General features: G+C 46.0%; 1 protein-coding gene across 1 annotated transcript; it reads right to left on the bottom strand.

The window, feature by feature from the left end:
- Window positions 1-299: 299 nt before the first annotated feature.
- Window positions 300-25,176, bottom strand: Yy1 (YY1 transcription factor). Its single transcript, XM_051151340.1, has 5 exons — window positions 24,420-25,176; window positions 10,867-11,029; window positions 3,628-3,688; window positions 1,851-2,009; window positions 300-1,195 (listed from the first exon to the last, which is right to left on the bottom strand). The coding sequence occupies exons 1-5, from the start codon at window positions 25,093-25,095 to the stop codon at window positions 1,013-1,015; spliced, it is 1,242 nt and encodes a 413-aa protein (XP_051007297.1). The 5' UTR covers window positions 25,096-25,176; the 3' UTR covers window positions 300-1,012.
- Window positions 25,177-26,981: the final 1,805 nt, after the last annotated feature.

Below are 26,981 nucleotides of genomic sequence, written 5' to 3'. Positions count from 1 at the left end.
ACTGTCACTGAGTGCAAAATAAAGGAAACTCGAGTTGCTTTATTTAGCTTCCAATTTCTGGGAGGCTCAAGAAGTGTAAGTATTCTGGACAACAGAAGAAAATAAGGCTGTGCTTACAGATCTCTTTCTGCCATATCTTTCTTTAGGATTGCTATTTTATTGTCGCCCTTTCTGTCACACGGGATGTACACATCAGGTGTCAAAAGGTACAATACATTCTACAACTGAGCACCACTTTCTGTAACTGAACAGGCAAAGAAATTACACTGAACATCAGCATCTGGCAGTATTTTTTTGGAAAAAAAAAATAAGTGACTAAAATGGGTTTAAATTGATTAACACTATTAAATCACATCTAATATTTGATACTACATGATTCAATACAGCTATACGATACAATTATACAAAATGTGTTAACATCAAAGAATACAACCAAAATTAAGATAGCAAACAAAACCTATATAACTTTTTTTTTTGTACAGGAAAATACTTTTGAAGTATGCATGTAACTGCCCATTCTTTTAAAGAAAATCTACCGCAAGCAAAGTTATCAACCTCCAGAAAAATCACACAGCATTACTAAGCATATCCCCAAAAAGTGTACAATATGCACACTTGGAAAATACAAAATTAAAAAAATTGTAAGCAACAGGTGAGCTTCATATTTATAAGAATGTGAAAAGAAGTCCCATTTTTTTTTTTTTAGCACTGTTGTATAAAGAATTGTCTTTTGATGCGAAGTTCATGAATTGTCCTCCTGTTGGGACCACACTTTACAAAAACACCTTGTTTTTGAAACGAGATTACAGAGCAAGATAGAGCATCTTAGCAATGTCATCTTATTAAAGTATTTTTTTAAATTTTTACTACTTTATCAAAACATGTCCCTTAGGTGTGTAGGATTCATTTTTAAAATTCTTCCTAGAAATAATATACAAAGGAGAGGCATATTTATTCTCAATCATACTCCTGAAGAGGCTTCCCGGGGTGGAGAAGGTCTTCTCTCTTCTTTTCACTGGTTGTTTTTGGCTTTAGCGTGTGTTAAGATGTGAGATTTCAGGTTAGTTGACTGAGCAAATTTCTTATTACAACCGTCGAAGGGGCACACATAGGGCCTGTCTCCGGTATGGATTCGCACATGCGTGCGCAAATTGAAGTCCAGTGAAAAACGTTTCCCGCAGCCTTCAAATGTGCACTGCCAAGGAAAAACCAGACATCAACCCACTTGGTAACTGGGGCCATGCCCTGGAGGCCAATGGCTCATTGCTTAGATGGAAAAACACCTACTACTTTACTGGGTGTGTCTCCCTCCTCCCCTGGAGGACCTTCTGAGCAAATTCTAGAATTGACAGACAAGGATCCCTGACACTACAGCCCATGGCTAGCTCTACAAGTGTTGTGCTAAGTGCACGTTTAAAGCTCCAGTACTTTGATAGACACCCCAGAAAGTAGAATACAGATGATTAAGACATTTAATGATACCAACTGTGACAAAAAACTGTATCACAGACTCTCTCGCTTCTATAAGCAGCAGCAAGTATTCCCTGGAGCTGCAGTCACAGCACTTATAAGCATTCTTTTATCAGTAATTCAACACACTACTTACGACCAAAACGTAGTACCTTTGAGTCTCTGTGAAGGTGGTAGAGATTTAGTGTGGGCTTACTCTCACACAATCCTGTCTCTCCCAACAGACACCATCCCCCCAGTACCCAGAAACCCAGCAGACATTCAGGAAGCCGTAACAGGAACGGAACAAGACACCCCTACCTCTACCCCCATAGAAGCTTGACATCACCACCCTGCCCAGCACCCTAGCTTGCACTCTGGGGAAGAGGAACTGGCTCTACCTGAAAGGGCTTCTCTCCAGTATGAACCAGCTGGTGCCGTTTTAGCTTTGAGCTCTCAACGAACGCTTTGCCACATTCTGCACAGACGTGGACTCTGGGACCGTGGGTGTGCAGATGCTTTCTCATAGCAGAGTTATCCCTGAACATCTTCGTGCAGCCCTTAAAACAGAGAGAGATGCTTAGTGGTTCACATTACAAACTAAGAAGAGACTCAATCACTGAACAGCCTTTACTGACGTTTTTACAGCAAAACAACCCCCCCAGCCCACCCCCTAATTTTACTTAGCATTACAGAACATTAAGCTTTTTAAGACAAAAATAATAAAAATTAAAAAAAAATCAGACAGCTGAGAAAAAGGCCTTATTATTTATTGCAAACCCGTGCTTTACAGATGAGGAAACTGAGGCTTAGAGATGTATTGAAGTAGACTTGCCCAAGGTCACACTACTAGCAGTAACCAGCCAAACTGGGAGTAGAACCCAGCACCCCGGCTTCCAGCTACACCACAGCCGCCTCACCCAGCTACAGCCCCCAGATGAAGTAACAGAAGCACTGAGAAATAAACGAGTTAAAATGACGGTAGTCCACCACTACCTTTGGTGGGCCCCGTATTCTGTGCTGCAACAATGGGCTGTCATTCTCCATCGCCTACTGTTCCCTCTTCTCTCTTTGCCTCTTTCCCCTTCTTGACAGAGAAAGAAGCAAGAGGGTCTCCAAGGAATGGCAACTACAGAAGAAATTTATTTGGTGAGACACTGGGAAAAGGAAGAGGCAGGCAAAGCGATACCAGTGCGGGGGAGGCAGATGGATGTGTGGTGCCCGAGAGCAGCATGTCCTCAACAATTTCTTCTGCAGTTGTTGCCCATGATGGAGTGAGTGGGGAAATGGTGAGACAGCATGACAGAAGGACAGCACAGGTCACCACTAGACAGCGTCACAGGCAAAAGGGAGGGAAAGCCAGTTTTCCACCGTGACCCCTAGCTTCAGCTCCCATTTATACAGAGCAGCAAAGAGATCCCGGCACTTATGGCATAACAGTTTTCAAATGCATCTTAATTTTGCCTTGGATAAAAGCCACCATGCATTCTCCACCTCCACACTATGAGCATTTACAAGCAGCACAGAGACTCAGGCGCATGGTGTTCAGTGGACATCTATCAAAGTACAGTTATTCTTCCCCAAGTCCTGTTTTTAGAAAGTCTGTTCCATTCATGGTTTCTTCTGCCTCGTTTCTCAACTTCAGCATCTTTTCTCTGTCCAATCCAATTTGAAAAATGACCACCCCCGCCAAACACCTTAAAGCCAACCCTTTTTACTTTAAAGACCAGCTGCGTTTGAAAACAGTTATGCACCCTGCTAGTAGCACAATTAACAGAGTAAAAAGAAAACTGAAGTTAATTATCCAGTCTTTATTTGGTCTATTCTAACAACCTCCAAAATAGTCTCCAAGTCTCAGACATGAGCTTAGAGTCTCATAAAGACTTGTGGTTAAGTACAACCCAGTGTCTTAAGACTTGGTAATGGTCCAAAAAGAAATAGTCCTAACACAGTACAAGAGTACAGTCAATAAAACACTGGTCCCTACAGCAGCCCCACTTAACATATTGTAAGTGCCCTTTACTATACAAAACAAATTTAGTCTTTTGTGTTTATAAACCAAAAATCCTAATTCCTCCCTTTGCTTCAGTTACAAAAGTGACAACAAAGTACACATCCCTCACAAACTGCCTGAAGCCTGAACGCAAGTCTGACCGACACTCCCCTCGCATTACTTACTTTATGAGGGCAAGCTATTGTTCTTGGAGCATCATCTTCTTTAATTTTTCTTGGCTTCATTCTTATTGAAAAAAAGAGAGAGAGAGAGAGAGAGAAGAGAGACAGATTTGTAGGAGTGGGTCACACTCAACAAGCATAAATCAAATCGTCCCTAAGATTTCTCCTTGCAGCATCAACGCTAAGCTCACGGTGTTCCCTTCCACAGAGGAGAAAGGACTAAACTGCCCAGACTGTTGGGCTAAAGAGCAAGAAAGGCTCTTCTGACTTTTACTAAGAGTGCTGCTGCTAGTCCTCAGGAAGGCTGCATTGCTGCCTCTGGCAAAGGTGGTGTGGCTTGGCATGGCACCACATCACCCTGATCGTGTGGCTCAAACACCTGCTCTTCCCACTTAACCCTGTTAAACAAAACCCAAAAACCCCACAGAGATCCCCAACCCTGACAACTACAGACTAATCAGTTAGTTGGGGTGAGGCCATGTTAAGTTACTCCAAATCAGCTGCTTTGATGACAAGAGTAACTTATGAAAAAGGGAACAATGAATGGGCACGGGAATGTCTCAAATATACAACTTTAAAAAACAGTAACAAACAACCACACACACAAAGTAGGTCCATGTCATAGAGATAGACATCTTCTGGGGACCTAATTTTACTGCATTCATGTAATAAAAGCTAACTCACAAAGGAAACCGCAAATGTGCACTGGCTACTTCTGAGGGACTGGTGGACAGCTGGCATCACCCCCTGTTTGGTTGTTGTGATTTTTTTTTTCCAAAAAAGAGTTTCTGTATGTTGCCCTGGGACTTGCTCTGTAGACCAGGATAGCCTCAAACTCAGTGACCCACCTGCCTCTGGCTCCCAGCTGCTGGATTAAAGATGTGGTCACCATGCCCAGCTGGAGATGATGGTTTTCATGGGAGTTTTAATTTTACTTTGTTTTTGAGACAAGGGTTTGCCATCATAACTAGCTTATTTTAAACACTTTCTGGTTGTGGCCTGGGAGCCCCCCTATGAGACAAGAACTGTGGTTAACGTATTAGCCAGAGGAGCCCCTGGGTGAGGACTGCCAACTCAGAGTCCTCAAGCAATCTTGGTTTTTCTGAAAGACTCTCCTAGGATTCCTTATAAAGTTGTGTATGATCAGGGGGCAAGAAATTAGGAGTTGCTATAAAACTGATTTAAAATTTGAAAACAGAGCCTTTTATCCCTAGTTCTGCCACGTCATAGTCTTCCATGAAGGTTGATATTTAATTAATTCAGTGGTTCCTCTTAACAATAATGTGATGAAGATGACTTGTAACATCATCTCAAACCAGGGTCAGAGTGATCAAACCTGGCAACCTGGCCAAACATTCCATGCTTAGAAAGGGAGAGCTGTAACAGTGTCTTATGATCAATCTCACAACATCCTTGCCAATCTCAATCTTAAAGCCAGATTACCAGCATCCAGATTAGCTGGCCTTACTAAGTGCCTGCGGTTTACAAGTTCTAAACTAGCGTCTGCTGGTCTCAAATGCCTGTCTCCACTTCTAAGTGCTAGGATTACATGCATGATTCCCACTAGTCTGCTGCCTCAGTTGCCAGTAGATTTGAAGTTTGGGTCCAGTGCATAGTGGTAGGAGGCTGGTGCTATTGCACCACCTAGAGGTCAGATAAGCACCAAACATCAGTGATTCAGGAATGCTTCTGTTTCTTTCAAGTTGCCCCCCACCCCCACCCCACCCCCCAAAACAGAGTTTTTCCACCATAGCCTTGACCATTTGGAACTCACTCTGTAGACTAGGCTGGCCTCAAACTTAAGAGATCTGCCTTCCTCTGCCTCCTGAATGCTGGGATTAAAGGCATACACTATCATACTGGCCAATCACATGGGTGCCACCATTGTCTGGCTTTCTTTCAAGTCTTACTGGGGTGTTTTTGAAAACAGGCTTTCAGCATATATTCCAGAGCAGTCTTGAACTTGTGACCTTCCTATTTCTACATGCTAAATGCTGGTAAAATATGTCACCATCACCATTCCCAATGATGTTGTTTTCCCTTAAAATGTCCTTTTCAAAAGTTGTGTGCTAATATTCATCATTATTTTTAGAATGAGAATTTACAATGCTTTTGGACAAACCTAAGACTCAGAATCAATGGAAGACTTAACTGTCCATAACAAGAGTGGTTCTTCCCTCAGAGAAGCTCTACTGTACAGATGAAGAGTGAAGGCCACCCCAACTCCAACCCCAAGAAACACTACTTGAGTTTTCTTTCATTGACTGGGATACTTTACAGACCCAGACACGATGAAGACAAGGACAGGATGGATATGTAACTCGGAGTTGGCTTCTACTAGCTTCATGACCTTGAGCAAATCATTCAACTTCTCAGCCTCGGTTTCTTACTCTGTAAGCAGGCACAATACTCCCCACAGCAGAGCTGCAAGGAGTCAAAGACAACATACTAGACACCTGGGCAATGACAGTCACTACTATCACTGGTCTTGTGGTTAGAAATGAGTCCACCCTTTTGCTCCTTTCGTTTTTGAGACCAAGGGTCCCAACCATGTAGCCCAGGTTGTCCATGAGCCTGTCAACCTTGTGACTCAGCCTCCAGCATGGTAGGATCTGTAAGCACCCACTAGACCCAACAAAACAAATGTATTCTTTAAAAATACCATGTCGCTTATGCTAAACAATCCATACATTCTGATATTCTAAACTACGTTTCAAACAAACAAACAAACAATCAAAACAACCCAAGAGACTAAAACAAAACGCCAACAGCAGAAAGACATCCTTAACAGTTTTCTACTCTAACAAAACTGGAGGGCGTGTCTGGAGACATGGCTGTTGGACTTGACAATACACTGCCCTGTCACATGTGGAAAGAACCACCACCACGAGTGGACTCCACAAGTCACCCTTGCAGCAACTTCCCAACACAATTTAAGCAAAGCACTGTATAAACCAAAGAACCAACCAATGTTGATGTACTAATGTCTCAGAGGAAGAGGTCAAAGTCTTCCAGCCTCCTCAGCACAACAAATTCAGACCAGAAAGAGCCAGCAGGCATGACCTAGGCTGCCAAGACAGTCTCTGTTGTCACTCAGCTATCCTCTGCCAGCAGCAGGGTCTCATTATGGAGACCCGGGTGGCCTTGAGCTTGCAATGCCTTAGCCTCTCAAGTGCTGGGATTACAGGTGTTCACTCACCACACATAATCAGACTACAGGAATTTAGTGCCAGTTTTAAGAAAATACACAGTAAGAACTGCCTAGTTGACCACATTAAAACAAACAAACAAACAAACAGGCCAACTCAGTAAAAGACATCCCCCCACCCTCTGTAGCACCACCTCAAAATCAGGACCCCCAGCCCCCACTTGCTTTATCAAGACAGGGTTTTGCAGTAAAGCCCTGGCTATCCCTCTGCAGAGCAGGCTGCAACTCACAAAGATTGGCTGCCTCTGCCTCCTGACTGCTGGGATTAAAGGTGTGTACCATCTCCGCCCAGCTTTTTATCTCATGTATATGCCAGTGCTAGCTTCAAATTTACTGGATAACAGATACACAGCACTTGACTTACATGTAAGATTAGGGTTTCCTGCTGAAAACCAAGCAATCCCACTTCCTCAGCTTTAAAGACAGGATTTTTAAAAATTCATCCTGTGTACACGCACATATACATTTATCTTCTATTTAAATATGCTAAGCAGTCTAGGCAGAGTGTGGCAGGTCTGAGACATTTGGTTAGCTTCAAGTCCTGGACAGCATACCCACATTGCCCAGGATGGAAAAGAGAGAAACATACGAACTCTCAGCCATAACCTAAAAGCTCAGGGCTCAATCTTAACTTTCCAATCACAGCCCAGTGGTCAGGGTTAAGGCCAGAAGAGCAGGTTTTGTCGTAACTGGTGTAGATCGTATGCTCTGATCCCCAACAGTGAAACTTGGTGTTTTTACTTGGTATTCTATTGTCAGAGTCACAGTCAAAGGCTTCTAAAAGACCCTATTCAATGACACACAGTCTCATATTATGGAGACTTGGGCATATAGGCTCAGATATTTCTCTCTACGATCAATAAAGTCCATGTAGGTTAACATGACCTTTAAGGGATATAACTCAAGACAGGCCTGGAGTCCAATCTTCAGTCCACATTGGTGCCATATTTTCATACGCTAGCAAAGTGAGCAAGATAACACTCAATTCTATTCTTTTTTGTTTTTGTTTTTCTAGACAGGGTTTCTCTTATAGTCTTGGCTGTCCTGGACTTGCTTTGTAGACCAAGCTGGCCTCAAGTCACAGATATCTGCCTGCCAGGATGCTGGGATTAAAGGTGTGCACGACCACACCCAGCTGTCAACACTCAATTCTAATACAGAATTAAAGTCTTAGGAGTTGACTGTCAAAGCGAAGACCCGAGTGCTGGGCTCCAGTTCAGCAACACTGCCAAGCAAGCACAGGGCCTTGAGCTACATGAAGACTTGTCTCACTGAGCGTTCTTACAATATTGCGGCACTAGCCGGAGTGTGGTGGTGCATGCCTTTGATCCCAGTGCTTGGAAGGCAGAGGCAGGCAGATCTCTCTGAATTCAGAGGCCAGCTTGGTCTAGAAGGAGAGTCCAAGATAGTCAGGGCTCTGTGTAACAGAAAAACCCTGTCTCTGAAAACAAAAAACAAGAAAAACATACTGCTGTACTGTCTTCTCATCACTTGCTGTGGCCATGGCATTCATGACATCATTATCTGTGTGGCCTTCTCCCTGGGCTTTAGGTTCTTTATCCTTGGTGCTCTGAGATATCATGGGGGCTGCACTGCTCATGCCCTACAGCTTCCCTCTCTTCATATCTCTACCTTGCCACTGAAACAGTACCTGCCATGTGTAACAGGGTTCTAGTCTTCTCTCCCTGGTCTTTTAGAAGGTTCTTCAAGTCTATTTCAAACAATTCTCTTCTACTCTCAATGCTTCCTCTTACTCTATAAGCACAAAGGTTTCCCCAAACTTCCCTTTTTAGAACTTCCATAGTATCTTGATCTTAGCATGACTTCCCTCTAACTTCTTTCCTAAAACCATCAAGTCCACATGAACGTTCAGTCCCTAAATCCAAACACTGGCCACCTCGAACACTGACTGAAGGGTAATGATTTCAGATAGATAGATGTCCTGGCCTTTTTTCCTCCCAACCAGACATATAGCAATGCTCTTTACCTCCCGTCACTTCTAATGTTTACTCTGTCAACCCTAATACTCTAGCTTGAGCCTTCTATGTGACGCCTTCTCCCATACCCAAGGGGATCAACCCTTCTTGGACTCTGTTATAAAGTAACCCTCCCCAACCAAAGCTCTTCCTCCCTGCTCAAGTCTTTAGCAGCTGCCTTTTGTAAAAGACCCACACATCTTTGGCCAGCATTCACAGACCTAAATAATCTGATTCAAATTTACCTTGACTTCATTTCCTTTAAGCACCCCAATTTCTAGGCACAGTTTTACATCATTTGTATTTTCTTCTGTGTCATTTTGTTGTGGCATGCATGCCCTAACATGGATGGCTGGTTTCTACTTATCAAAACGCTGGTTGAGCCAGGTATGGAGGGACACACACCGATAGTCCTGGCACTTGAGAAGCTGAAGCAGGATTTTGAGGTCAAGGTCAGTTTGGAACAAGCAGCAAGTGCCCAGTCAGCCTGGCCTACAGCGAGACTGTCTTAAAACTGTAAGCTCAGGACTAGAGATGGCCACTTGTCCAGAGGACCAGGGCTCAATTCCCAGCCACCCACATGGTAGCTCAAAACTGTCTGTAACTCAAGCTCCAGATGAAACACCAATGTACATGAAGAAAAACAAAACAAAACAAAACACCCAAACAACTCTAGGCTTATCAAGGTCCACATCAACTGCTAGCATGTCTACAACATACTGTTGATGTCTCCACTCCATCTGTGTGTCCTCACCCATTTCTAAGCAGCAAAGAAGAGCCAGTTAGCTTTAGGAGCATTTGAAGTTAAATTCAGGCATAGTATCTGATTCAGTATGTTCCTAAACTATATCTCATTGCCAATATTGTACACTACAAATTCAATCTTCACTTGTAGCTTTTGGGGGGAAGGGTGTTTAATATTTGATTTACATAATTGTACCTGAAATATAAATGGTAATAAAATCTGGAAAACAGTGGGTTTTTTGTTCTTGCTGTTTTGTTTGGTTTTGGTTTTTCGAGACAGTGTCTCTCTGTATAGCCTTGGCTGTCCCGGACTCGCTTTGTAGACCAGGTTGGCCTCGAACTCACAGCAATCCACCTGCCTCTGCCTCCCGAGTGCTGGGATTAAAGGCGTGCGCCACCACGCCCAGCTTGCTGTTTTGTTTTTTGAGGCAGGGTTTCTCTGTGTAGCTTTGGCTGTCCTGGACTTGCTTTGTAGACTATGCTGGCCTAAAGCTCAGAGATCCACCTGCCTCTGCCTCTGCTTCCTGAGTGCTAGGATTAAAGGACTGCGTCACCATGCCTAGTCCAGCAGTGTTATTAACAAATGCACAGAGCCTTAACTTTTACTAAGCCATGACAAATGAAAAATAAATGGCTCTGTTCAACTTTGGGCAAGGGAAGATGCTACACTATTAGCAATTGCATTTTATTTAAAATCTTACATATTTGTGCTCCCTCCACACCACCATGTCCTCATTAAAAATTGCTTACAACACTAAAAAACAATATACAGTAGAGACTTCTGTAGGAACTGAGCCTATTTCAGGCAAAAAACAAAAACACAAAACAAAAATCAAAAAAGCCAAACAAGTATCAGTGAGTACAGGTGTTGACTGCTCAGAAGTCCCACCATGTCAGTTCAAATTAACCAATCACCACGAACTACCCTTACCACACACCAAATTATTAACTGGTGAAAGTCCTGTGGTTAAAGCGTCCAGGATAAAGCTGGACACACTGTAACAAAGAGGTACAAAGGCAATGTGTACACCCACCTCAAAACAACACAAATCATGTGCAACTTCCTAAGTCCCAAGCACCATCAGTTGTGGAACCAAAGAGTATTGGCCTCATCTCAGTCTGCAAAGATCTAAAATGCAGCCTTTCACACATTAACAGCAAAGCTTTTACCAAAACCAAGAGTGGTTGCTTTTGTTTCAGAAGTGTCCCTAGAGAAAGAATATCAACCATCACTGTCACTTGGGAACCAACAAACAAAAATGACAGCTGGCAAAATTAAAATACTTTCCAGAATAGAAAGTTCTTGCAACTTACCTGGCAAATTCTGCCAGTTGCTTAGGGTCTGAGAGGTCGATGCCAGGTATCCCTCCAGGAGGGAGTTTCTTGCCTGTCATATATTCAGAATAATCAGGAGGTGAGTTCTCTCCAATGATCTGCTCTTCAACCACTGTTTCATGGTCAATATCTTTTTTTTCATCTGAAACACACGGGAGATTGACCACCGTAACTATATGAATATAAACACACTGATAAACACAGTCAATCAAGCGGAATCTTCAGTAACTAGAGCTACCACCTCAATTTTCAACTACTTCTTCTGTGTCTTTTGAGATCCTGACTCTTCTAGGTCACCCAAACCATCAATGCCAAGCCCTACAGACCTTCACATTAGTATTCTGAGTTAGTCTACTAGGACAGCTAACCCTCTATACGGCTTGCCCCCTGACCGCCCCCTCAGCCTTGGTTTTTCAAGACAGGGGTTCTCAGTATAGCCTTGGCTGTCCTAGAACTCACTGTGTAAACCAGGCAGGCCTCCAGCTCAGAGACCAGCCATCGCTGCCTCCCGAGTGCTAGAATTACAAGTGTGTGCAAACACGACTTTCACCACTATACTTTTAAGAACAAGTTTTATTTTGTTTGAAGATTATTTTATTTGCTGGGAGGTGGTACTGCATACCTTTAATCCCAGTACTTGAGAGGCAGAGGCAGGCAATTCTCTGAGTTTAAGGCTAGTCTGGTCTACACAAAGAATCCTTGTCTTGAAAAAAACCAAACAAATATACTTTAGTGAAAGTCAAGAACAACTCCCAGGGGTAGATGTCCCCCTCTCATATTTAGCAGGGATCAAACTCTTCACTGCAGCTTTCTGCTGATCCTCAGCTTCTTTCTCCCCACCCCCTCCACCGAGTTACTGGGATTACAGGTAAGAGCCACCACCTCCCACAGCTTACTTCCACGTTCTTCTGTCTAGAAAACACTGTAAATCAACAGGAGAAATCTGACACAACAGCAATTGCACTGTGATCAATGTTTATGTACAGCACTACCTCCATCATTATGTGCATCCCCTATGAAGTGGGCAACTACCATCCACTTTGATTTTATAAAGAAGAAAAAGAAACTAAGGCGTGGAATTTACCTGGGACTAACTATACGTTGTAGGCATAAACCTTTTTTAAAAACAAAGTTCTTCTGTGTACAAAATTCAAGCCACACAGGCAAGATGTGTATGAAAGTCAGAGGACAACTCAGAGCCTGTTTTCATCTTTCCTCTATCTATGACCTGGGGACTGAATTCAGGTCATCAGGTTTTTCAATTTACCTACTGATCCACCTCGCTGGTAGTGCCCTCACAACCTTTTGTTAAAGAAAAGGACAAAAGAAAAATGAAACAGTTCTCCTTATTGGTTGCCAACTCTGAAGCCTAACTCAGACAACTGTGTGATGAACTGTTAAAGCCCAAGTGTGGAGGAATGTCTTGAATGGATGTAACAACTGTCAATAAAGTGCTACTAGCCAATAAGCTGGGCAGAAGGACAGGAAGTGGAAGGCGGGGCTTCCTGGAGCGAGGGTGGAGGGGATGGACAGTGGGGGGGGGGGGGGACCGTTTACTGATAAGGAGGACTAAGGGAACAAATGGCCACAGGAGCACCATAGTGGCAAATGCTTGGGGTATATGCATGATGTATCCGTTTAGAGTAGTTTGTTTACTATAGTTTAGGAGTAGATTTGTATTAGTTTAGATTCTGCCCAGCGTAGTGCTGGCAGTTTTAAAGTACGTTTCAGACTCTGTGTCTTTTATTAGCCATATTAGGCCGAACCGGATACATTTTTAATGGAACGCCCAAGTGTTTCTCAGGAACTGGGAAGAACGCAATAATATATCTGTGCACTGATAAAGATGTGTTTCTATGGGTGGATGAAGGGGTCTAAGAAAAAACAGTTGACTGGATGCATCAATTAAAATATCAGCAGATAAAGTTGGACCGTGGTGGCGCATGCCTTTAATCCCAGCACCTGGGAAGCTGAAGCACGTGGATCTCTGAATTCGAGACTAGCCTAGTAGTCTACAAAGTAAATTCCAGAACAGCCAAGGCTAAAACAGAGAAACCCTGTCTTGACAAACCAAAAACCAGCAGTTACAAAGCTAGGACTCCATAGTGTCAGATTCACTTCATTTTTGGTTTCAAGTCTGCTCTGTCCTTAGCAAGGTCAATCTCTCCTCAAGAGTCACTACCACACCAAAACTAACTGTACACAAATACAGTAGTAGGCAGGGAAAGTGCTGTCCACTTTCCCCAGCATCAATAGTCTTGTTAGCCATGACTAGTTGGCCTTGAACTTGTGATCATCCTGCTGAGGTTAGAGTTGTGCAGCACCACATTCATCTTAACAGAACACTGAAACGGGCAGTGGGCTGGCAGTATCTGAGCCAGTTCATACACATTTCTGATACAAAGATAAAAGAAAAGGGCTCCAGATGCAGCTTAGTTGGTAAAGTCCGTACCTAGCATGAGACCTCAGTTCAATCTCCAGTACACAAGTCTGAAAATCAGAGCTTGGGGTGGGGGTGTTCAAGGTCATTTTCCCAACTTTAAAGCAAGTTTGAAGCCTTCCTGGAAATGCACAAAAAAGAACTCTCAGTCTAGACTAACCCTTGTATTAGTTCCATAGGTGTTAGCCAGGGCCTTGAAGATGCATGTCACTGGCAACAATCCAGTCTCTACCCTCACGGAGCATACTTCTAAAGAGAGAAGTTAAGCGATGGAACACTTCTATGGAGCCACACCTCCAGCCCAGAGAAAACACTTTTTTGAGGCTCAGTTCTCACCATACAGAAGAGCATAAAGAACCCCAAGAGAGAGGCTGGGGAGACAGGCAGTGATAAAATGCTTGCTCCACAAGCCTGAGTTCATCCTCCAGCACCGATGTAAAAGACAGGCAAGGTAGTATCTGGAATCTCAGCCCCAGGGAAGCAGAAAAGATGTCCATCTCTGGGGTTGTTCACTGGTCACGGTCACAGGTCTAGGCTTATCATTTGAGTTTAAGTCCCAGTTCAAGGCTGTCAAGAATTAAAGTGGTACCAGGTGGGATGGTACACACCTTTAATCCCAACACTCAACGAGGCAGATGATGTGGCAAACTGTGAGTTTGAGGACAGCCTCAACTACATAGTGAGACCTTCCTTGTCTCAGAAGTCAAAATCTGATTAGGGGGCTGGAGGGATAGATAACACAGGGAGGTTACTGCGTACTGCTTTTGAAGAGGGCCTGGAGTTGAGTTCTACTCCCAATAGCTCCAGCTCCCAAAGATCAGGTGCCCCTCTTCAGGGCCCACCTGAAATCTGTGCTCACATGTGCACACACCTACACAAAAACTAAAGACCAATCTTTAAAAATGTGCCCCTACAAAGTTTTTTGGGTTGTTTTTGCTTTTAAACACAATCTTTTCTACTTCTTTATGACTGCTTTCCTGATGCGAGGACAGGTGGTTCGATTGGTTTTAACAGAGAGGATAAACCCTTGAAACCCAGGGGATTATGGTGGTAATTTTCCCACTTGGAAATACAATTATTTCCGAGAAATGTGATTTAGTATTAAGGGAACACATTTCCAAGAGGTCCTTACAAAACTATGAAGATTTCTTTTAGAAGAATAAACCATAGTTTGTTGACCAGATACATTACTTGGAAGATGGTGGTGTCACCTGCTGAGGTAGCCAAGTGAGGAAGAAACTGGGGGTGGGGGCGGGAATCTAGTTTCTCTTTGCTTTGAGATGCCCATGCAGGCTGTCAGAAAGCAAAAACGGAGAATTAAAAAAAAAAAAAAAAAATCTAGGTTGGAGAGAATGGTGCCAGTTACTGGCATAGAGACTTCATTTATAGCCAGAGAAACAATGAACATACCTACTGAAAATGGAAAAGGGTCCCAGAGCCACCCCCTAATTCCAATAATGGAGAAAAATAAGAACTTGCAAAGGACATCAAACAGTTAAGAAGGGAGAGAGACATGAGTGGAAGCCTAAAGCAGGGCTGCATCATCTATTTTATCATCACCCACCCTTCTACAGTATCAACAGCGCAGCATTCTTACCTTCTAATATTTTATGCTGGGAACCAAACTTGGATCCTCTGCCAGAGCAGTAAGTGCCCTTAACCCCTGAGCTGCCGTTTCTCCAACCCCTTGTTTTGTTTTTGGTGTTAGAATCTTACTATGTGGTCCAGGCTGCCCTGCTCCATGTTCCTCCAGCCCCTGCCTCCTTATAGTACTGGAACTAGTTACAGGTACAGACATACTCAAATACAACCTCTTGCACTGGCTATCATTACATTTTTTAAATCTCATAATACTGAAAAAAAAATCTGTACAGGAGAATTCAGGCTGATCTACTTTGAATGTCAAATACAATATTGATTTCTGTCAACTACAACAGGTGATACTGTACACAAACCAAAGCAAATTATGTCCAGGAAGCAAATTATCTAGTGCTGGTTTAAAAATTACTAATGCATCAGATCCAGGGGACATGTGCACTCTTTTGACACTGTCATCATCTACAAATGTTAAGCTATGCTCATAGCTATTCTAGGATACATAACGGCCCACAGGCTGCAGGCTGGACACATCTGTTAGTAGTTCATTGCTGCAGTTTCCTTTGAAGCCAAAGTTGGCATGGAACTGGATTTGACAGGGTAAACCAAGGCCTATTTGCAAAAGGCTAAGAACATAATCTACTGACTGAAAAGAACTGCAGTGGCAAGAGTGCCCTGTTGAGAATGCCAAACTAAAACTGTCCTGTATTTCTACCACAGCATTATGGCCAGCTGCAGATGACCCGGAACTACCAGAGGAGAGCTAAAAAACCCAAGATACAGCTGTGGAAGAAGCGAAGTCAAACCAACACCATCTGAGTGGGTAGGCTGAGCCACTCATCTACACTCAACATTCTCTCTGTGTAGTTCTCCCAAAGGTCAGGAAGTTACACAGACTGGTCCCTGCTGGTACTTCAGATCCCTTACCAAGATTACTTCCAGTTTGATGAGAAGCAAAGCCAAGGGCCGGGCCTGAAAACAACCTCTAGTCACTAAGATCTAATTCAAGATGTTACATGAAAAGACTGGCTGGACAGCGGTGGCCTTTAATCCCAGTACTGGAGAGGCAGAGGCAGTCGGATCTCTGAGTTCAAGCCAGCCTGGTCTACAGAGCAAGTTCCAGAACTGTCAAGGCTACACAGAGAAACCCTACCTCGAAAAGCAAAATAAAACAAAACAGGGGAAAAAAATAAAGGGGGGAAAAAAGAGAGAGAAGGCTGAGAGTACTCCAGGTCTAGCAGTCAGAAAGGGAGTCTCCTCTGCCCACTTTGTACCAACCACACTGGTTTCCTCACAGCTATCTTTGGTGCCTGATAGAAGGCACTTACTAAACACAACTTTCCTCTCCTGCCACTTCTCATGGTCTTTTCTCCTCCAACACCTAGAATGAAGTGTCTTCCCCCCAAGGCCTTTGGTTCTCACAGCCCCACCCACCACTCATAACATAGCCTTTTGTTTTTGTCTTCTCACCCATTAAATAACAAGAATAAAACCTACTTTCCAAGATTGGCAGCATGTTAAAATGTCAACCATTCTATCTGGTATGTAATGGAGTCAACTATACAAACATTTGTGTTTTTGGAGTTTCACTATGTTGCTCTGGCTGTTCTGTACACCAAGTTGGCCTTGACTTCCCCTAGATCCCCCTGCCTCTGCCCTCAAAGCTCTGGGATTAAAGGTGTGTGCTATCACACCCAGCACAAACTCTTTCTTTTCTCCTCTCTGCTCTGTTTAAGGGGAATAGAGAGTAGGTCTCAGGCTGTTCTACAGAGGTTTCCAGCTACCTGCAGGCGATACGCACATACAGCAGTCGCCTCCAAGAGTGGCTTATAGCTCTGGAGATAGGAGTCAGTCAGCATGACCTATGGTCACTGTAAAGATTTTACCTTGAGGCTGGGGGGTGGGGGATGGGTGCTGGGGGAAGGGGTTGCCACATTCCTTGGCTCATGAACCCGGCACAATCACAATTCACAACTTCTTGCTTCCTAATCACCTCTTTCCTTGTCTGAGGCTCCTCTCCCTCTGACTCCTTCATGTAATTACAAGGACAGTAGTGTGATTATATTTAGGGCCCAAATAATCTAGATAATCCATGATCCTCTCCCTGCCTCAAGAATCTTAGTTTAATCAGAGGTATAAATAAAGCAGCACTCAGATTCCAGGAATTAAGGCCTGGGTATATTTGGTGATATTTTTCAGCACAGCACAACATAACATAAACACTTTAAGCTGAACATTTAATGTGTGGAATCCATCCCAGGACAACAACAAAAGTAAACCTTCAAGTATGATTTCAAAAGTAAACTTCCACTCATATGCAAACTCACACTCAAACTAATGTATGTCACAGACTAAATCCTTCATTTCATACCTCTGAAGCCAGAACACCAACAACCTGATGAAATAAGTTATTTGCCAGCAGGCTTAGTGGTTCTAAAGCATGCTGAGCCCAACAACCATAGCACAGCACATCAAGGTGGAAAAGTCGTGCTTAGTGGCTCACAGCTTTGACCCTAGGGAGACAGGAGGATCTCTGAGTTCAAGGATAACCTGGTCTGCAAAGCAAGATCCCGGACAGCCAGGACCACATGGAGTAACCCTGTCTTGAAAAATAAAATATAAAAAAATAAAGCAATAAAAAAAAAAAAAGAAGGTAGGCAATGAGGAAACTTCAACTAGGTAATTATTTCAAGTTTTACACTTCTTAAGACATCTCTCACAGATCTAAGAATTACTGTGAAACACGACAACATGCTGGTGGGAAGCTTTTGCTTTGTTTTTTAAATTTGTGTCCGTGTGTATTTATGTCACGGGAGAGACAAGTGTGCCATGACTCTTGAGTGGAGGTCAGAGGGCAACTCTGAGGAGCCAACTCTTTGAACCGTCAGAGGAATTGAACTCGGCTTCTTGCATTATTAAGAATCAAGTGACTTTTGCCCAAAGCCATCTGGTCTCCCTATCACCACCTTTTTCATGAAGGACATAAACTGACTAACACTCAGGAGTTGCCTGCATGTAAGACAGTCACCCTTTCCTTTTGTGGTACTGGGATCAAACCAAATAAGTGGTGACCTGCAGCACCACTCTTTCTTTTTTGAGTATTTATTTTCATTTTGTGTGTAAGTCTGAGTGCCTTTAGGGGCCAGAAGAGGCCATCAGATCTCTAGGATGTGATGCTAACAGTTGCAAATCTACTAGTGCTAGGAAATGAACCCAGAACATCTGCAAGAACATCCAGTGTTCTTAACTGCTAAAGCCATCTTTACAAATCCATTTCTTTTTGTTTTTGAAACAGAAATGGGGTTTGTTAAAAGTTTGTCATGGATTTAAATATGAGATTTAGGGGAGAAAGAAAGAGAGGTGCTTAGAAAAAGGCAAGCAAGACATGAGAATGGGTTTCCCAAAGAATCATTTTTTTTTTCCTTTAAAAAAAAGACAGGTTTCTTGGGAGCCAAGAGGATGGCTCAGTGTAAAAGGAAATTGTTTCCAAGACCAGTAATCTGAGTTGGATCCCTGGAACTGACATGGTAGAAAGAAGCAACTTTTGAAAACTGCCCAATGAACTCAACACTTTGTGGCATATACACATATATGTGATCCTCCTGCCTTAAGCCTACCGGTGCTAGAGCTGCAGACAAAGCCACACCTTCCTAGGTTTCCATCTTGCTATCAAGTAAGGACAGTGTAATTTCCTTTTTCATCCTGATTGCCAGGAAGGAAGCTCATTAGAGTAGACTCCCATGATTCTGCTTCTAATTTTCTCCATTTACCTACTTACCTACTCACGCGAGCACGCACTTGCTGCTGGCTGAGCACCCATGCCTACCATCTCTGGCCACTCTGATCTCACTTTTATCAAGAGACATCTACTCAGACAGCAAACTCACACTGAGATGGAGTGTTTACTACTCAGGAACAACCTTTACCCATGTTAGGTACCATTGTGTAATACAAACTCCCAGCACTCGGGAGACAGAGGCAGGCCCATCTCTGTGAGTTCCAGGCCAACCTGGTCTACAGAGTGAGTTCCAGGAGAGCCAAGGCTACACAGAGAAATTCTGCCTCAAAAAAAAAAGAAAAAAAAAAAAAAAATCAAAACTCACTGTGCAAAGTTGAAGTAACAGCATGGTCATCTTAGGTTTAGGCTGGGTGTGCCTCAGTAGAGCTCTCTCTCACCAAGTGTGTGGGACCTGGGTCCTCACCCAGGACTGAAAATGAAGAAATTAAGTATATGACTTCCTATTAAATATCTGGTCATTTGTAAAGAAGTACAATTTCATTGCTTTAAAGATTAAAAATGAAGATCAGAGTGTGGCTAGGTGGTAAGCTGTGCACATTCAATACACACGAAGCCCTGCCATTCAATCCCTGGAACAAAAATAAAAAATAAATTAAGTTCGGTGTGGTGGTCCACATTTATAATTCCTGCACTCAGGAGGCTGAGTCAGAAAGATTGCCATTAGCTTGAAACCAGCTTAGGATACACTGTAGAATCATATTTCAAGCAAAAGCAAAAAGGACAAGACTTTAGGGATCCCCTACTTCATTTTACAAAAATACCAAGAACAGAGCCTTGGCCAGTGCTCCCTAGAGAGTAATGACGATGTGGTTACTAGTACAATTCCTTGAAACCACTGGGCTGTTACTGAAAATTAACCAGAGTTGATGTGTAGCTCAGTGGGAGAATGCCTGCCCAGTGTGTGCAAGGCTCTACCTAGATCCTCGCACCACAAAAAGCCACAGTGAGCCATACTAACGAGATGGCTATGGTTAGGAAATGGCCCACCTCATGTTCAGAGACCACAGATCAAGGGCATATATACAAGTACACCAGGTGACTAACACCTAAGCTCTCCCCTACCATTTCCTAGTAATTTAACTAATAAAACTAATGTTTTCAATGTCCAAACCATGTTTCAGTTATCAAAAATTTAAAACATGGTTTTGAATAGAGATATGTAAGAAACACAAGTAAACACAGCACCCAGAAAGTTGAGACACGATTGCCTCAAGTATGAGGCCAGTCTGAGCTACCTACCTCACAAGTACTGCTCACAAAAGGGGGGGGGGGGGAGATGCTGAAGAGATGGTTTGTTAAGACTGATGGACTGGAGTTCAGAGTTCAACACCCACGTTAGACTCAAGGCTGGGGGAAGGGGAGTGTGGAAACAGGAAGCATGTTGGCACAACCTAGCTCCAGGTTCAGTGAGACCCATCTCAAGGAAGAGGACACCCTCTGACCTCTGGAAGCCCTCATATACAGCACAACACACACATACACAAAAAAAAAAAAAAAAAAGATAGGGAGTACTTTTCAGATAAAACTATGCAATACAAATTCGAAGTAAATAATCAGTTTTGAAACTAAAGTTTCTACCAAAAAACAAAAAAAGCAAACAACCTTTCCTATTTTGATTATTTTCACTCTTATTCAAAGTAGGAGGAAGGACACAGAGAATAAGTCTCCTGAGCCAGAGAAGTTAAACAAAAGGATACAGATCTTAGGAACTCCGCTCTGTAATAACTGTCCTGCTAATTAATGACCCCATTACGAATCCTCAGTTTCCAGAGACTGGACTGTGTTAGCAGACTTCAAAACAAGCAGAAATGGCTTGTAAGCAGCCACCTGGGAGTCCAGTGTATGTCTTTGCCACTCCCTTTCTTTAAGATTTTTACTTATTTATTTCATGTATATGAGAGCTCTATCTGTATGTACACCTGTATGTCAGAAGAGGACATTAGAGGGTTGTGAGCCACCATGTGCTTGCTGGGAATTGAACTAAGGACCTCAGGAAGAACAGACAGTGCTCTTGACAGCTGAGCCCCTTTATCTTCTTTTTAAAATGAGTATGGATGTTTTGCCTACATGTATGTTATATGTACTATATACATGCTTGGTGCCCAAGGAGGCCAGAAGGTGTCAGACCCCCTGTCAACAGACAGTAAGTCACTGCAGGGCTGTGGTGGCGCACGCCTTGAATTCCAGCACTCGGGAGGCAGAGGCAGGCAGATTGCTGAGTTAGTCCGGGACAGCCAACACTACACAGAGAAACCGTCCCGAAAAACCAAAACCCAACCAACCAACCAAACAAACAAAAAAAAAAAAAAAGACAGACAGTCACCATGTGGTGCTGGGAATGAACCCTGGTCCTCTGAGAAGCAACCAGTACTCTTAACCACTGAGCATCAATCACCCCCGCCTGCTTCTCTCTATTCTTTCAAAAGCTTAAAATGATAGTGGTAATTAGATTGGACAGGAGTCCTAACCTTTCCTAAAAGGGACTTATATGCTCCTGTTGGCAGAAGAGAGAAGTTATCAGTGGCAGCTAAAGGAAAGGAGGTAGTCAAAGGTTACAGCAGGCTGGGCCTCCTAGTCACCAGACCAGAACCCAGGCCTAAAACTGAGGTTACTTTAATGTAAGGCATGTAGTTGACAGGATTGCTTTGGAGAGTTTGGGGGACTTGATCCCATGGAAATGTACGATTATGGTCTACTTTGTGGTAACAACACGGTAAATGAGATTACCACAGAGCTGGGCTTCGGCGGTATGCATACCTTGATCTGTTGTGGGTTCCCTATCTGAGGAGAGGAGACGTGTGTTGCATCTCCCCAAGAAAAGTTTTGCTACATATACATAACATCATTGCAGTATCTGATGATAGAGAGAAACTATGAAAACCAGAAGGGAAGGGGAAGGAAAGAACAGGCCTCTATGCCTGCTACAAGCAACGGCTACAGTGCTTTGCTACTGTTTCATTAAAAACATGACTCCCACACAGAATGCTGTCACTCTGAAGTCCAAGGAGGACAACAGCACAAAAGCAAAGTGACCCACAAACCCCTACTTGTGTTAAAAGCAACAACAACAACAACAACAAAAAACACAAGAGGAGCCAGGTGTGGTGGCACACGCCTTTAATTCCGGCACTTGGGAGACAGAGGCAGATCACTCTGAGTCCGAGGCCAGAGGCCAGCCTGGTCACTACCAATCAAGTCCAGGCCAGCCAAGATAACACAGAGAAACTCTGTCTCAGCAAACAAAGAAACAAACAACAAACAAACACCCAAGAGGTACAAACAAATAACTAGTGCCTTACTACTCACATTGTTGGTGGACTGCGGTGGCTCCTGTCTTTTTTACTGCACTCCTCCAGCCCTTTTTTAAATTGGACTCAGGAGGCAGAGACAGGCTGATCTCTCCAGTTCAGGTCAGCATGGTCTACAGAGTTCCAGGACAGCCAGGGCTACACAAAGAGACCCTGTCCAGAAAAACAACAACAAAAAACTACCCCGAATGTACAACTCTTTTTGTAAGGAGTGCAGGAAACTAAGTTTGGGGCTTATGTAAATCTGTGGCTTCCTAGTTGGGCCAATCTAACCCATTAACTTAATAAACTATCCACTGTGATACACCTTATGCCTATGATCAATGACACGAGATCTACTCCTACCACAGCAACACATGTGACACATTTAACTAAACTAATCTGTATTTCTTCACTTATTGTGAGGTCTTAATTCGGTTCTGAAGATTAAATTGTTTTCAGAATCTGAACTTGGGACATGCATAGTTGACCACACACTGCTTAGCTCCTTTTTTTGTAACAACTGCAAGCCACAAAGGCAAGATGGATCATTCACCACAAGACATTTCTGAGGAAATAGGCCATCCCTTACTATTGCCATCAAATATTTATAACTACCATTTTTTTTCTTTGCAGACTACTCAGAACATACTAGACAATTAAGGTTTTAAAGAAACTGACATTAAAATGCCCCCAAGCTGCTCTATGTGCCCTTGTAAGCCTCCAGGCACACAAGGGAAGTAACGACTAAATGCTAACTGAATTGTAAATTAGCCCACATTAGCCAAGCCCTTCACTTTCTTCCCTAAACCGGTGGCTTAAATACACACTTCTTCATCAATGCCACACTACCGAGTTTCTTCCTGTGTGGAAAAGCAGGTCAACAATTTGGCAACATCAAATGCCAAAGACATTGTATGATTAATGTATTTGGTACTCCGAACTTGGCAAATTCATCTCAAGCGCTAAGCCTGTGGGGTGGGGAGAGAACGCTCTTAGTTTAAACATCTCAGGATGCAAGCCACTGTTAGGGATCAAAATGTGTGGAAGGCACTGTCTGGTTAGCTAGCAGTGCTGGCTGGTTAGGGTTCATGTCAGGGAGGTGCTGAGCAAACCGTAAGAGGCAGTCAGCGTACAACAGAGAGAGCCCTGAGCACTTCCTAGTGGATTCCTGTAGCTCCCCCCACCCCCAAGCACAGACCGACCTTCCAGCTGTCTTCTCGATACTTCTAGACCAGCTTTTCATCTATGTCACTCACTCCTCTGAACCTTAGCATTTTAGTAAACCACATATTGAGGCTCCACTCAAATATGAGAATTTAGTCAAGTGTTAAGAGGCTCTCAAACTCATCAAATTTAATCATCACAAGGGCTACATGAACTAGCTACGTAGGATTATCCTGTCTAGCTGGTAACCTAACAATGAAGCTGGGATGTTAACGTATCAGTGAATTAAAACGAACAGTCTATCTCCTTTCCGCAGACCCAAACCTATTTTACTTATGCTCTTTTGCACCTCCACGGTCTTCCGAACATCTGACAAAAGCCGAATTAAAAAAGACAAATTATCTCCTTTTCATTAATTTTTCCACGGGGAAGACAAGAATAACTGCTTTCAAAGGTTACAGACATTAAAAACTATGCGATTTTTATTAGTTTGGTGGCCAATGTCCTAAGCTGTGCAAACCAGCCCAGCCTATGTGCATAGGGCCCAACACTTAAGAAGCTAAATTCACAAAGCGTAAAAACCAGTGAAAAGCCCCGGCCCGTCCTTTCCCTAAGTCCCGTTCGGGGTCGGACAGGCAAGGAGCGCGTTGCCAACGCGAGTGACAAGCTCCAACGGCCGCCGAACCCGAACACGAGAGCCGTACGTGCCAGCCAAGTCCCGCCCCGCAGCGGCGACGGCCCGGGCCAGCGTGACCGCAGGGCAGCAGCGGCGGGCTCTACTCCGCCCGCTCCGGGAAGGGCTTCGAGGAGACGCTACGCGTCCAAGGAAGCGGGGCGGGGCCCCGACAACCCCCCACCCCAACCCCCAGGGAACGGAAGGGGGTACAGCGCGCGACCGCCCCGCGCCACGGCCCTGTCAACGCCCGGCGGGTGGCCCGGCGCGGGGCGACGCCCTCAACCGGCCCGCCGCACGTCCGTTGGCACGGGCGTGGAGGGGCGCCGGCCCCTCCCTCTCCGCCCGCCGCCACAGCCCGCTTCCGCTCGCACAAACTACGCCATTGCGGCCTAGCCCGGCGCCGCCCCTCCCCCGCGCCGCCATCTTCGCGGCCCGCCGCCCCCGCCATCTTTTGGGGCCGCCATACTTGCCCGGGCGGAGAAGATGGCGGCGCCCATCACACACATAAAACATGGCTTCCCTTCAAAACAAAAACATCCTGAGCAGCGGCGCGCCGCTGGCACTCACCTGAGGACCACATGGTGACGGAGAACTCGCCCTCCAGGGTCTTGATCTGCACCTGCTTCTGCTCCCACTTCTTGTTGCCCGGGTCGGCGCCGCCGCCGCCCGCCGCGCCGGCCCCGCTGCCCAGGTAACTCTTCTTGCCACTCTTCTTGCCGCCGCCCTTCTTAACGCGGCCGCCGCCCGACGAGGACCCGCCGCCGCTCTTGCCGGCCGCCGCCACAGTGACCAGCGTCTGCTCGATGTAGTCATCGTCCCCGCCGGCCGGCGCGGGCACCGGAATGAGGATCTGGTCCTCGAACCCGTCCTCGGCGCGCAGCCCGTCCGAGTCGTCGCCACCCACCACCTCCTCCCGCGTCTGCACCAGGATCACCTCCTGGTGGTGGTGCACTTGGGTCGGGTCGTCGGTGACCAGCGGCTGCAGCGCGATCATGGGCGGGTGGTGGTGGTGGTGGTGATGGTGGTGGTGGTGGCCAGCGTGCCCGTGGCCGCCCCCGCCACCGTGGTCGCCGCCGCCGCCGCCGTCCTCGTCGTCTTCGTCCTCCTCCTCCTCCTCGCCCACCACCGTGGTCTCGATGGTCTCCACCGGGATGGTCTCCACCTCGATCTCGTGCAGTTCCACGATCTCGGCTGGCATCTCTGAGCCGTCCGTGGCAATGTAGAGGGTGTCGCCCGAGGCCATGGCTGAGGGCTCGGCCGCCACGGCCGCGGCAGCCTCGGCTCCTGGGCTGCGGGAGGGCGGGCGAGGAGGCGGCCGGCCGTGGGGAAGGAAGGCAGAGGGAGGAAGGCGGCGAGCGGGCGGGCGGGGGGGGAGGGAGAGGGGGCGGGCGCCGGGGGAAGGGGCGGGCGCGGCGGCCGCGGGGCTTCCCCGCCTCCCTGGCTCGGTGCGCCCCGCGCGCGCTCGGCCTCTGCTCGTCCTGCTCCCCTCCTGGCTAGCCCTCGCCTCGGCTGCCCGCCCTGGCCGCGCCTCCTCCCGCCCTCCGGGCCGGCGTTACGCTGCCCCCTTCCTTCTGCGCCTCCGCCTCCTTCCACACAAATACCAACTCCTCTCAACCCGAGCCCAGATCTCGCCGCCGCCGCCGCCGCCACACTCTGCTCCGGCTCGGCCTCGCGAGACTTCCGCCGAGGCCGAGGCCCGCCCCGCCTCGATCCTACTCGCTGTCCGGGCTCTGGCACCTCCCTGTCCGCCAATCGCGCTGCCCTCCTCGCCGCCGAGGCCCCGCCTACTCGACCGGGCTCCTCCCGATTGGGGCCGCTGGGGTCGGGGGCGTGGCGGGCCTCACGCGCGCCGGCTGGCCCCCGGCGCGTGACGTCAGCTCCGCGCCGCCGTCGCCTTACGGCGCTCTAGCGTCGCGCGGACCCCGCCGTCCGCGGTGCCACAGTGACAAAACCGCCGCCTGGGGCCCGCGTCGCTGTGAGGAGCGGGGCGACGGCGCAGCGCCTTCCGCCTCGGGAGCCGGCGAGCAGTCCGCGCGACCCCGGCGCACGGTAACTAGAGCTGGGGCGAAGGGGGGCGCGCGCCTTGGTTTGGTGTGCCGCCGGCGGAGCGTGCGAACAGCGGCCGAGGCGCCGCAATAAAGTCTGCTCTGACGAGAAACACCTGTGCTCGTGTTTTGTGTTCTGGTTTCGCGTGCGCTCTGGACCCCGGGGCTGGCGAGCGGAGGGCCGAGGGCAGTGCCCGCCGACCCGGGGCCATGTGAGCCGCGCGTGCCGGTGGGCGGCGCGCTGGGGCGACCTCGGCAGGCGGAAGCGGCGCGCGCAGCCCTGGGGCTCACCGTTGGAAGTGTGTCCGTTATTCTTTTATGACCCGCGGAAACCGGAGGCTGAGCCGTTGGGTACCTGTTGGAACTTAAAGGGTCTGGGCTGCTCCAGTAGCGAGACTTCACTGTTGTTGCTTCCTGAACTCTTCCTTCTATCTTTGCATACCTTGACATAGGCTTCGCCTATTCCTTGCCCATGAATATTCCTTTTGCCCACAACAAGTCTTTGCATTTTTGTCCTTGAAAATCCCACTTCGCGTAGCAGCTAATTTTCCCTGATTCAAATCAAGTTAAATTGCTTACGATACATTGTAGCGAAATGTTTGTTTCTGTTTCTATGCGTACTTTCGGTCGCTGACTTGTGGTTTTCAGCAAAAAGATTGCATGCCTTTTTCCTCCCAAGAGAGTCACGGAAAGTCGAACATTTGAACGAACAAGTGTGTGGTTGTATACTTGTTTTTCAGATTTAACGCTTGTCTACTGGACCTGTTAGCGTTGTGGCTGGAGAATAGTCTAAACTGCGCTAGGTCAAACTTAAACAGTTTGATGCCTTAGTTTTAAACATGCTAAGAGTCAAAAGAAGGTGTTCTCGTGCATGCTTACACTCCTTTTTGGGGGGCAGGGGGATCAGGAGTGTAAGGCCAGCCTTAGCTACATGCATACCTTTTCTGAAATAAATACTTCGCTTATAGGTTCACTACGTAGCCCAGTCTGCCCTAAAACTTTCGAAGTTACAAATCTGTGCCACCACACCCTACCTTGGAGTCCTTTATCTCAGCATGAAGACAAATGATTGTTACCAGTTAGT

Source organism: Acomys russatus, chromosome 1 (assembly GCF_903995435.1).
Source record: "Acomys russatus chromosome 1, mAcoRus1.1, whole genome shotgun sequence".
Lineage (NCBI taxonomy): Eukaryota > Metazoa > Chordata > Mammalia > Rodentia > Muridae > Acomys > Acomys russatus.
Note: the sequence above shows the minus strand (reverse complement) of the source record. Positions and strands in the feature narration are given on the sequence as shown.